Source organism: Bos grunniens, chromosome 4 (assembly GCF_055505025.1).
Source record: "Bos grunniens cultivar Pamir isolate PY7600 chromosome 4, Bosgru_T2T1.0, whole genome shotgun sequence".
Taxonomy (NCBI): domain Eukaryota; kingdom Metazoa; phylum Chordata; class Mammalia; order Artiodactyla; family Bovidae; genus Bos; species Bos grunniens.
The window spans coordinates 83,762,550-83,775,675 of NC_141168.1; the positions used below are offsets into that span (position 1 = coordinate 83,762,550).

At 34.2% G+C, this 13,126-nt stretch overlaps 1 protein-coding gene and 1 long non-coding RNA gene across 7 annotated transcripts in view; one reads left to right on the forward strand and one right to left on the reverse strand.

Annotated features, from left to right (window-relative positions):
- SEMA3A (semaphorin 3A) overlaps positions 1 to 13,126 on the reverse strand; it is a 553,854-nt gene that overhangs the window by 73,315 nt on the left and 467,413 nt on the right. The window contains exon 1 of one of the 6 annotated variants that reach the window (XM_086398576.1): positions 6,400 to 6,628. The exons of the other annotated variants lie outside the window; for them this stretch is intronic. Coding sequence (XP_086254702.1) covers positions 6,400 to 6,586 — 187 coding nt within the window. The 5' untranslated portion in view covers positions 6,587 to 6,628. Of the gene's footprint in view, positions 1 to 6,399; positions 6,629 to 13,126 lie in introns of those variants that run through there. 6 annotated transcript variants of the gene reach the window in all.
- Positions 1,023 to 13,126, forward strand: part of LOC147374453 (uncharacterized) — a 30,864-nt gene continuing 18,760 nt past the window's right edge. The window contains exon 1 of the long non-coding RNA XR_015163257.1: positions 1,023 to 1,238. This is a non-coding gene — a long non-coding RNA (uncharacterized LOC147374453). The remainder of the gene's footprint in view (positions 1,239 to 13,126) is intronic.

Sequence of the window (13,126 nt, forward strand, 5' to 3'; positions counted from 1 at the left end):
GTTTCTGGTTATCAGGCTTACCTTGCTACATTTTTTTCTTCTACACAACGCCAAGCGGCTTCATCAACATTCAGTTTGTTTTTGTCAATCCATTGTTTGACATTCTCCTTGATACAGTTTTGGTTGGAATATAAATTGTTCTGGCCATTTTTTATAAAGCCACACATATACCTACCCTATGACTTCCCAGCTGGCTCAGTGGTAAAGAATCTACCTGCCAAAGCAAGAGACACAGGAGATGTGGGTTCAGTCTCTGGGTCAGGAAGATCCCCTGAAGGAGGAAATGGCAACCCACACCAGTATTCTTGTCTGGAAAATTCCATGGACAGAGGAGCTTGGCGGGCTACAGTCCAGGTGATCACAAAGATTCAGACATGACTGAACGACTGAGCACACAGGCTTACCTACCCCATGATCCAGTCATTGCTTTTTAACTGAGAGAAATGAAAACTTTTATGCCCGCAACTAGACTTGAACAAGAATGGTTATGGCAGTGTCATTAAGCTGAGGTGTCTATCAGTAGAACAGATAACAGGATGTGGTATAGCCCAAACAGGTAAATTTTCCCAGAATCATTTGAAAAGACCCTGATGCTGGGAAATATTGAATGTGGGAAGAGAAGGGGATGACAGAGGATAAGATGATTGGATGGCATCACCCACTCAATGGACATGAGTTTGAGTAAACTCCGGGATTTGGTGATGGACAGGGAGGCCTGGTGTGCTGCAGTCCATGGGGTCACAGAGTTGGACGCGACTGAGTGACTGAACTGAACTGAATTTCCCAGAAATAATAAGAAACAAAATACTGATATATGTAATGATATGGATGAATTTCAAAAATATTAAAACAAAGGAGCATGTATTGTGTAATTCCATTTATGAGTTTCTCAACTAGGCAAGAATAATTATTGTAAAAAATTCAGAATAGTGGATTCCTCTGGGGACAAGGAGAAGGCAATGACACCCCACTCCAGGACTCTTGCCTGGAAAATCCCATGGAGGGAGGAGCCTGGTGGGCTGCAGTCCATGGGATAGCTAAGAGTTGGACACAACTGAGCAACTTCCCTTTCACTTTTCACTTTCATGCACTGGAGAAGGAAATGGCAACCCACTCCAGTGTTCTTGCCTGGAGATTCCCAGGGACGGGGGAGCCTGGTGGGCTGCCGTCTATGGGGTCACACAGAGTCGGGACACGACTGAAGCGACTTCGCAGCAGCTTCACAGCTGGGGACAAAGGTATGGAGATTGATTAGGAAAGGGCAAGAGAAAACTTTCTGGGGTGTTTCTAACCTTAGTTGGCACTTAGCGTACAGAAGTATTTCATGTGTCACAACTCATTGTACACTACACTTGTTATTAGTGTGTTTCATTCTATATAAGTTTCACCTCAATAGAAAAAATAAACAATATTGAACTTGAATCACTGTTAATCATTTGGGAATTGTGTGCTGATGGCTGACATCTATTTTGAATTGACAAAAAAAAGATGGTTGATGAAGAAAAATGGATAGATAGATATGTGATAAATTACAGAAAACTGTAAATTTGTAGAATACAGGTTGAGAACAAATGTGCATCACTATCAAATTCTTTCAAATTTCCTGTATATGAAAATTTTTCTTAGAAAAATAATTTAAAATTACTTCTATGTCTCTGAAACAAAATGTAATATGTTTATATTAACTTTCTGTTAAGGTGTGCTAAGACACATATAAGGAGTAAGATAAATTAAGAAAACATAGCCTGTAAATAATTATCATTATGGGTGGTAAGAAAATCACTTACTTTCTTTTCTTTACTGATACTTATCTTTATAACTTAGTCTTAAATTCAAACTGCAGGAAAATCAAGAAATTCAAGCCGTATAACTGAGCCTGCATTGAAAACATTACTTAGATTTTCACAGAGATGAAAATTTGTCTGATAAAATCTTCAGTGTATGGTTGATTTTCTATATCTAGATAGAATGTATGTTGTTTTTACTTAAATATTGTGATTTTTAACATTTTACATTCAAATAGGAATATTTTCATATTGTAATTGCCTATATGCTGTAGAAATGTTTGAAAAGTGGTAATATATGTTTAGTTTCTGTGTTTTTTCTTTCTTTTTTTTAAGAAATAACATGTTGCTGTATTTTTTCATCTCTCTGTCCTGCTGGTTGATTTTTTTTTTAATTTTATTTCATTTTTAAACTTTACAATATTGTATTAGTTTTGCCAAATATCGAAATGAATCCACCACAGGTATACCTGTGTTCCCCATCCTGAACCCTCCTCCCTCCTCCCTCCCCTACCCTCCCTCTGGGTCGTCCCAGTGCACCAGCCCCAAGCATCCAGTACCGTGCATCGAACCTGGACTGGTGACTCGTTTCATACATGATATTATACATGTTTCAATGCTATTCTCCCAAATCTCCCCACCCTCTCCCTCTCCCACAGAGTCCATAAGACTGATCTATACATCGGTGTCTCTTTTGCTGTCTCGTACACAGGGTTATTGTTACCATCTTTCTAAATTCCATATATATGTGTTAGTATACTGTATTGGTGTTTTTCTTTCTGGCTTACATCACTCTGTATAATAGGTTCCAGTTTTATCCATCTCATTAGAACTGGTTGATTTATTTTTATCATGTATATTATACAATCGTTTCTCTATTTTATTGAATTTCTCAAATTACAGATATACAGTATTGAGCACATAGCAGATTTTAAGATGAGTGATTGGAATATTAATCTAAGTTAAATTAAATGGATCTATCAGTTCATAGGATTACGTCTCACTTCTTATGATCTGATACTTATCTAATAAATGTGGTCTGGTTTCACCCTTTTACCTTGTAAGCATGTTGTCTTTTTTATTGATTGTTGTAAAAGAAGCAATTCTTCAATATTTAAATATGGGAATGATATAATTATATACTTTATTCTTTATAAGTTAAGAGTGATTTTTCTCCATTGCAGAATTCAGGAGTTGCATAATGATGTTCTTTTTATTTATAGGCACATTATGAATAATGACCTGTAGGTCTGTTTTATATCATGATAGATATGGATTTTGAAACAGTTCATGTCTTTAGATTTAATACAGTTACCTCAACTATAATATTTTTAGGCATTTCTATAATTTTGGAATATTTGTTCCTTCTTAAATACAGAAAGTTGTAATATCTATAAATTATGTCTTGGATTAGGTCCTAAATAAATAAATTCATTTCTAGGCATCATCATAAAGTGTCCTTTACATTATGTTTTTGAATTATGTCCCAGGTGGCACTAGTGGTAAAGAATCTGCCTGCCAATTTATAACATGTAAGAGACTTGGGTTCAATCTCTGGGTCATAAAGATCCCCTGGAGTAGGAAACAGCAACCTGCTCCAGTATTCTTGGGTGGAAAATTCCATGGACAGAGGAGCCAGTGGGCTACAGTCTACAGGATCACAAGGAGGCAGATACAACTGAGCATAAAAAGAGTTGGCCATGGCTGAGCACAAGTTTAGATTAGATGATTTGTTACTTGAGAAGATCAGAGAAATTTCATGGAAGAATTTTCATTATCTAATAATGGTTACAAATGGATACACATACATATATAATGTACACATTCTTGAGATAAAAATAAGTTGGATATTTATTTTGATTATATTTAAACCTCAAGGACTTAATATAGACTTTTTCCCCTAATGGATTTCTACAAAATTGAAAAGGTTTGGGAAAAAGGCAATTTTTAAAAATATTTTATCATTACAGATATTAACATTAAATGGAATATGTATAATGTAAACCCCACTCTCTAAAAACATAATCAAGCTATCAATGGATTCCATGTTCATTAAGTAATTACAATATTTTGCATATAATATAAATTAAAAATAAATTTTGAGCTTGGATGAAGGGCCAAGGCAGCAAACTTTCATTGTCTACATCCAAAGAAAATAGAACTTGTTTTGTTTAGAAAAGCCACTGCTCCATGATAACAAATAATTTATATGCTCTTACTTAATCGATGACTTCACACTAAAACTTTCCCTTAGAGAGAAAATTGGTAGAGGTTCAAGAATCATGTTATTTCCTAACTTACCTCATTTTAAATTAGAGCACGTTTTCCTTCCCTTTGCCAGAAAGTTCATCAAATTTTTTTATACAATGTGCTTACTCTGCTTTATTAAACAAGATGAAAAAGTACATTTCAGTGAACGTGATTTATTTTTTAAAAGTTTCAGTGTTTAAGCAAAGAGCTAAAAAAAGAAAACACAGCAAAGAGATATAGTACAGGAGTGATTTAAATCTCTCGGAGAAGGAAGAAAAACATAGCAGTAACTCTTTTCAACTCTTTCTCCAATCTGTAGTCATATCTCATTCACTTGGTAACATTTAAAATAAAAGGAAAGATGTAAGTTTAAGATATACTTCATAGAAATAAATACATCTTTCGAAAAACAATTATATAAAGAGAATGAGAACACAAGTCTCAGACTATGAGGAACTATCTGCAAAAGACACATCTAATAAAAAAAAGAACTCTTAAAACTCGATTAGAACATAAACAATCAGATTAAAAAAATGGGCCAAAGACTTTGACATCTCACTAAAGAAGATACAAAGAGGGCAAATAAACACAGAAAAAGATGTTCCATATCTTTAGGAAAATGCAAATTAAAACAACAAGATACCATGGCACATCTATTAGAATGGCCAAAATCCAGAACACAAAATGCTGGCAAAGATTTGAAGCAATAGGAACTCTCATTTATTGCAGGGAATTTCAAATGATACAGCCACCGTAGAAGACAGTTGGTGGTTTTTACAAAACTAAACATACCCTTACCACATGGCCCCAAAATCATGCTCCCTGCTATACACTCAAAGGAGTTAAAAAGTTATATCCACACAAAAACCTGCACATTATGTTTATAGAAGCTTTATTCAAAATTGCCAAAACCTGCAAGTAACCAAGACGTGCTTCAGTAGGTGAATCTAGACAACGGAATATTATTTGGAGCGAAAAAGAAATGGACTATCAAGCCAGAAAAAGACATAGGGGAAACAAATGTATATTAGTAAGTGAAGGATGCCAATCTGCAAAAGGTTACATACCATATGGTATGATTTCATAACACGACATTCTGGAAAAGATAAAAATATACAGACAGTAAAAAGATCAGGGGTTGCTGGGATTAAGAGAAAGGAAAGAATGAAGAGGTTGAACACAGGGGCTTTTTGGGTCAGTGGTTTCACAGTGCTAGACTGACATACTTTGTACAATTACTGTAAGCGCAGATATACATCATTATACATTGGTTCAAATACCAAGAGGGAACCCTAATATAAATATAAGACTTTGGGTGATAATGTGTGTGTCAGTATAGGTATTAATACATCAACTGTAACAGATGTACACTCTGGTAGGGGATGTTGATAATGCGGAGGCTAAGCATATGGGGAGTAGAATTCTGTGGAAAATCTCTGTCCCCTTCATTCAATTTTACTGTTAATTTTACAAAAAGTGCTCTAAAATACAATGTCTATTATTTTAAAATAATTATAATAACATATACATTATTGGTATGCTTCTGGGCAGTAAGAACTTTAATTGTAGTTCAATTCTTTCTTATCACATTAAGGACATATTCTTCTACTCTTAGCTAACAAATTTTAATCAGAAAATCTGATTAATTTTTCAACATTAAAAAGGTAACAGATTTTATTTTTAAAATATAAAGGTAATGAATTGAGAGGTTTATACTTACTGAATCATTCTTGTAACACTAGAATTGACTTTATGCATTTATTTAGAATATCTGGATACTCATAAATACATGTTTCTAGTTTACCTTTTCGTCTGATATTGATATTGGTGATACTATAGCTCTAGCTGACTTGAATGGCCTGAAAGCCTATTTATTCTTGTCTATTCTCTCAGATATTTCTTAGAGATTTCATTCAATTATCTCATCCACATATTTTATATGACTGGAAGTTAAATTGATACATTGAAACTTTGTCAAGAAAAGAACAGAACCACTTAAGTAACACAAAATTTATACTACCAATTTATTTCTTTGGAATGTTCTTAAAATCCAGGTGTATACACAATTTCCGCTTACTTTTTTTTTTTTTTCTCTCTGAAAAGTAGCTCAGAATCTACATAGCAAAACTGGTATTTGTGAATTTTAGTAATAGTTGTTTTAAAAAACAAGCCAGTTTTATCATAAAAATTTACTTTGCCAAAACATTTCTGAATATGTAATCAAACAAAAAAATTTTCCTCTGTGAAATAAAAAGTTAATTTTGCAAGGGAAATGGAAAAAGTTTCTTCTCTCTAATCTGCCCATTTCCTAGGACTTGGTAAAAGCTCAAGCCGTTTTTCAAGGACTGCATCCATAGGGGCTTACCTCTGAGTTCCCTCTCATTGCTGCTGCTAAGTCGCTTCAGTCGTGTCCGACTCCGTGCGACCCCATAGATGGCAGCCCAACAGGCTCCCCCGTCCCTGGGATTCTCCAGGCAAGAACACTGGAGTGGGTTGCCATTTCCTTCTCCAATGCATGAAAGTGAAAAGTGAAAGTGAAGTCGCTCAGTCATTTCCGACTCCTAGCGACCCCGTGGACTGCAGCCTACCTACCAGGCTCCTCCATCCATGGGATTTTCCGGCAAGAGTCCTGGAGTGGGGTGCCATTGCCTTCTCCATTAGGCCCCTGAATTCCAGGGAAAGGAAATATCTATTTCCACATTGTAGACTGATTCTTAAAATAATGATTTAGGAACCAGGGAGGATTTAGGTCAATTTTTATTTGACACAGACCTTGGAAACTTTTTAATAACAGAGTTTATAGGAAGAAACTAATTATCTTGATTGCAAAATCAGCAAAGTTAGAATTAACTCTATCACATTCTGATCAGAATGTGTTCTCAAAATGCTGAAAATTCAGGACCTCTTCAAAGAAAAACATGCTCAACTGTGATATAATTAGCAGTTTCCATGGCTTTTGTTCTTTAGAGACAATAATAGTTTTGATTCTTGAAAATGTCTAATTATGTGGAGAAGGAAATTCAAAGCACTAAAGAAGATAATTTATAGAATAGTTTTCAAAGTGATTAGAATTTGCAGAAAACAATTCTTACTACATACTCTGTTTAATCTTCAAGATTTTATTATCCCTTAAGAACTAATAAATCAAATTTAACATTAGCCACCTTTTTTGTACTTTGGCTTAATCTCAATATATTGGAAACGAACAATTACTGTTACTTTAACAAAACAACTTGCACTTATTTTAAGGTTTTTTTTTTTACATCTAAGGATTACATCTATGTACACTGGATACTAGAGATTTTTAATATCTGACATGCTGTATTATATATATAAATTATATCATATCCCTAATACTTAAAATTTAATGTCACAATACAAATTTTAAAGTTGAAACATAAAATGTGTAATTTTCGGTTTTATGTTTGAATTTTATCTGTATATTTGCACTAAAAGTCTAGTTTTTCTTTTTTAACCTGGATACTTTTGACAAAAGGGTATTTGGATTAGTCACTCAGTTGTGTCCAACTCTGTGATCTCAAGGACTGTAGCCCGCCAGAGTCCTCTCTGTCCATGGAATTCTCCAGGCAAGAATACTAGAGTGGGTTGCCATTCCCTTCTCCAGGGGATCTTCCCGACCCAGGGATCGAACCTAGGTGCCTTGCCTTGCAGGCAGAATCTTAACTGACTGAGCCATCAGGGAAGTTTACAGGCAAATAATTAGTTATCACATATTTTAAATACTATGTTGCTGTTTTATCATCCAGTTTATTATTTAAAATAAAACATTATTAGTCCTAGTTTAGTTCAAGTGTAAAGAAGTTAATTCATATAAACCTATACTAAAAACAACTCTTTTAAAACTATCTGAGGCTTTTCTGAACCTAGAAGTCACCATCTCTACCACTACTTTTAAAAAAAAATCCCTAACATTTAGCAGGAAATGTAGTTGTGGGGGATTTTATGGGTTAGCATAAAGGTGCTTTGTTGTTACTGCTTAGTCCCTAAGTCATGTCTGACACTGTAGTGACCCCACGGACTATAGCCCACCAGGCTTCTCTGTCCATGGGATTCTCCAGGCAAGAATACTAGAGTGGGTTGCCATTTCCTTCTCCAGGGAATCTTCCTGGCCCACGGACACAGTTGTATTCACCAACACTGTCTTGCTAGATGATTCAAGCAGGGTAGGGTGGGTCTTACTCAGTTCAGTTCAGTCGCTCAGTCATGTCCGACTTTCACGACCCCATGGACTGCAGCACGCCAGGCCTCCCTGTCCATCACCAACTCCCAGAGTTTACTCAAACTCATGTCCATCGAGTCGGTGATACAATCCAACCATCTCATTCTCTGTCATCCCCTTTTCCTCCTGCCTTCAATCTTTCCCAGCATCAGGGTCTTTTCAAACGAGTCAGTTCTTCACATCAGGTGACCAAAGTATTGGAGTTTCAGCTTCAGCACCAGTCCTTTCAATGAATTTTTAGGACTGATTTTCTTTAGGATGGACTGGTTGCATCTCCTTGCTGTCCAAGGGACTCTCAAGAGTTTTCTCCAACACCACAGTTCAAAAGCATCAATTCTTCAACACTCAGCTTTCTTTATGGTCCAACTCTCACATCCATACATGACTACTGGAAAAACCATAGCTTTGACTAGATGGACCTTTAATGTCTCTGCTTTTTAATGTGCTGTCTACATTGGGTCTTACTAGACTTACACAAAGGTCTTACCAGTGATTGTTGCTTAAAATTCCAATCAACCCATTCAAAGGATATACTTATTAGGTATTTATAATTCTCCAATTGAAACAGAACCAAAATCTACTAATTTAATAAGGCTAAGGCTTCCCTCGTGGCTCAGTGGCAAAGAATCAACCTACCATTGCAGGAGACACGGGTTTATTCCCTCATCCTGGAAGATCCCACATGCCACACAGCATCTAAGCCAGTGTGCCGCAACTATTACGCCTGTGCTCTAGAGGCCAGAACTGCAACTTCTGTGCCTAAGCACCCTAGATTCTTCAGTCCACAATGAGAAGCCACTGCAATGAGAAGCCCATACACTGCAACTGGATAGTGAGACCCAGTACTTACTAGAGAAAAGTCCAAGTAGCACAGAATAAATATAGTTATTTTTTTTAAAAGCCAATATTAATGACAAAGTTTAGATTAGACCACATCACAGTAGAGTCTAAACACCAAACACATACACACGTATCATACAAACATTCTTATATGCCAATGTCAATTTAGTTGAGGTATAGGATTGTTCACTCGTAGAATGTAACAGAACTGTTCTGTTTCTTCTTTAATGTTCAAAGGTGTGGTATATTTTGATAGTTTGGTCCTCAGGTCTAATGTAGGACTTTGACAGAGAGAAGATTCTGATTAAGTAGGTGTGAGTGGGCTCTGAGATTTTTGTTTTCTAACAAATTCCCAGGGAGATGCATATGTTACTACTCCCAGGGCCAAACTCCTGGAAATAAGGATTTATATCAGCTAAGTTTTCAATGATTTGAGCTATGTATAAATGACATAATTATGTGAACCACTGGTAGATAGACTCCTTTAAGTGTGGCAAATCTTGGCTTTTTAAAAAGTATACAACTGTAATAATAAAATGAACATGTTAGAAAGACAACAGAGTTCAGAAGGTATATTTCATCTTGTTTTCAGTTGATACAAGATTATTACTCACCTCTTGTAGGTTACTTAAATTTTATTACTTATAGTTTTCTATCTCACAAGGTTTTTGGGAAGATGAAGTGATTTTACAGGAAGCACTTTGAATAATATAAAACACTATATGATCACAGGATTTCAGTTGATAATGATTTCAATTATGTCTTTATGTAAAAACATCAATTTTACAAATTAATACTTTCATTATTAAAACTTTCAAATATTCAGGGTAATAACACTAAACGTCATGCCTTTGCAGTACAGTGGATGCAATTTAGAATCGGTGCTGTTTAAGTCAATTTGTGTTTTTGTTCAGTGCAAGCATTCCATTTCCTATTTTTTTTCCTTGCAACTCTTCCCCATTGCTTCTGCTTTAATACAGATTCTATAAGATCTTGAGTACTAATATGGAATAGCTTCCACCTATATTCCACCTTTCAGACACCTAGTCAGGACTAATAAAGGTATTTTCTAAACCAATTTGATACTTTCAATTTTGTTTTTAATAAGTACAGGGCTTGCTTCTCTTTATTTTAGTAACACAAAGAAATATTTTCTAACTTTAATATAGATTAAATTCATTTTATTTTCTAGTGGACCTATGATTTTTATATTTTTCCATGGAATAAAAATTATAATATACATACAACCATTACCTGGGCAATGTTCTGAGCCTTATATAATTACATGTTGGAATAAATTTCTTAGACCATATAACAAGACATGCTTATGTATATTAATTAGTTTAAAACACTGAGTAAAAGTAGATTTCCTCATCTTTCAAAATATTATCCTTCAATTTGTTACTGTGCCCCCTCAAATATTTATAGAGAAGCTATAAAAGGTGTTAAAATATGGCAACAATATAATTTATAGATTAATATAGTAAAATCCAAAGAAATAGGGAGATTATTTAACCACTGCTTTAAATAATCAAATGAGAAATTAAAAATTTTAAACAAATGAAATGTTTTTACTCTGAGAGAATGGGTCAAGAATCATGCTTATTGTTAATGATGAATTCATTATTTTTACATATTTCTTTTAAATCTCAGAGACTAGTTGAAGTGATCTTATTTACTTACTTTCTGGAAAGCAGCCCAGAACTTCTAGATTATCTATCTAAAAGCGTTTAGAATTTCTGCTTAATTGCTTTACATAAAATAATATTGTTTCTGGTTTTTCTCTACTCCTTAACGAATTCTCTCTAACCATTATCTCTTTTTGTCTCATTATTTTTGGGATGACTTTACTTAAAAACTTATGTATAATTAGGGACATATTCCACTAAAATAGTATCTCCTAAAAATTGAAAGTCATATTATGTACAGTTTTTTTTTATTCCAACTGATTCCCATCTTTTTTCCACAAAACTTAAAAAAGGGGTTGCCAATTTCTTGGATTTTGAACTCTCTTAAACACATATTTTATAAGAGACCACTGTAGATATAAGGACAAAAAGCAGCCTCCCTCATAAGTTGTCAAATCTTGGTATCATTTTATAAGTAAAAGGCTCAGACACTGTGGTTCTGATACTGAGTTAAACAAAGCGTGGAAATCAACTGAATCAAAAAGTTCATGTTTCACTGAAAGAAAAATGGATATACTTGTTCATTTACTTTATGGGTTAAACAATGGATTTAAGATATTAAGACTCCTTGGACATATAGGCATGTAATCCCATAGACATGCTAAAACCTCCAGAGTTTTCCATTTGATAAAGAATTCTATTAGTATTATCCTGGAGGGCAGAGATCTCTCTTACTCAGCTGTTTCTTATAATAGTTCTTGGTACCAAGAGAGTGCTTAATGTGCATCCAAAAAATGGAAGTTGGCCAGAATAATACGTTATAGCTAGCAAATGTAGCTAGGTATTCACTGTACTATTATCAGTGATCTAGGAGCACGCTCAATAGAAGTGCTGGGTACAGATGAAAGAGTAGAAATCTACTTTAGTAATTGTGCCGACTGATAAACTAAAGTTCTATACAGAGACAGACAGTGTTGAATGAGATGGGAAAGGACTAGACTTGGGGAAAGTAAAGACATTTGTTGGAAAGCAGAATGTAAGCACACTGTAGATAGTAATTAAATATGACAGTTTAGTTTACCTAAAAGTGATTTATTCTTAATGTCTCATTAACAACATCTATTTTACCTCTATCATGTCATATTATATAGTATTTGTTTTGTATGATAAGATGTAAAATGGCTCATGAATTAACATATGTCCCAATAATATTTTCTACTGTTCCAAGACTGAAAAATTATTTAATATGTATCACTTCTAATTTACATGATAAACTTCAGGGTTAGACTTTTAGATAGGAGACTCAAGAGCATAGTTTAAGAATCTTAATTTCAACAAGTGATATTATAAATTTTATTATAGTGACAGATATTATTACTGTGGTTAAGTGATAATGACAATCTATTTAGGAAGCTACTATTAACCATTAGGAATTAATCTGTTCTTTATTTCTCTATAATTTTCATCTTTCTTTTCTGACTACATCCAAACAGTGGATAGGTTAAGTTTTCTGAAAACTTTTCTCCCTCTTAATGATTTTAATCTCCTATGTTTTCTCATCCTAGAAAATACATTGTACTTCCAAGTAATCCGTCTAATAGCAATGACATATTCAGCTTCCTTAGTTGCACTACAGTGTATTAAAGGGAGCATCATTTTGCTACTAATATCAAAATATTCTGTACTAAATATTTGTGACATAATCTACTAACAAAGTATGATCTTTTCAAAGATGAAAAGTTTGGGAATTCATGAGTAGCTTACAGACAGAATTGATAAATGGAATTGTAGCACATTTATACAAAATCAAAACTATTAAACTATCAAAACTATTAAACTGAGTAGAGATTTGGCATATCTTTATGACATGGCTACCCTCTTTTCTGTTGCTGCCTCAGCTCTATCACTACCAAATGATTTCAACACTGTAGGCCATTAAAACTGGATCCTCTGACTCTCTGCCATTCCTGTTCTCTTTCCTGCCACCATACCCCTATCTCCAGCCAGTCTTTTTAATTCCATTCTGCAAGTTGCTCTTACTCAGGAATTTGAAATGGACAAGAAAGGAAGTAAAAGTAGTTCTGGCTAAGGAAAAAAAAAAGTGTAAAACCAGTTTACATTTTAAGATTCATTAACATACAGTATCTTAGGGTCTCTCAAATCCAATTACAGTATATTTTCTCCATTAGGACACTGATTGCTTGATCAGAGTTGACTATATTACTTTAATATTTATAAAGAATGTGATTTTTCCCCTTTAATTTATTTAAAATAAATCATCAGAAGTACAATAGTCATTAGCTTTCTTATGGGGAATAGCAATATCCCACAACGTCAATAATTTCTCTTCAAATATTTAATATGATTATTGAAAATATAAGAAA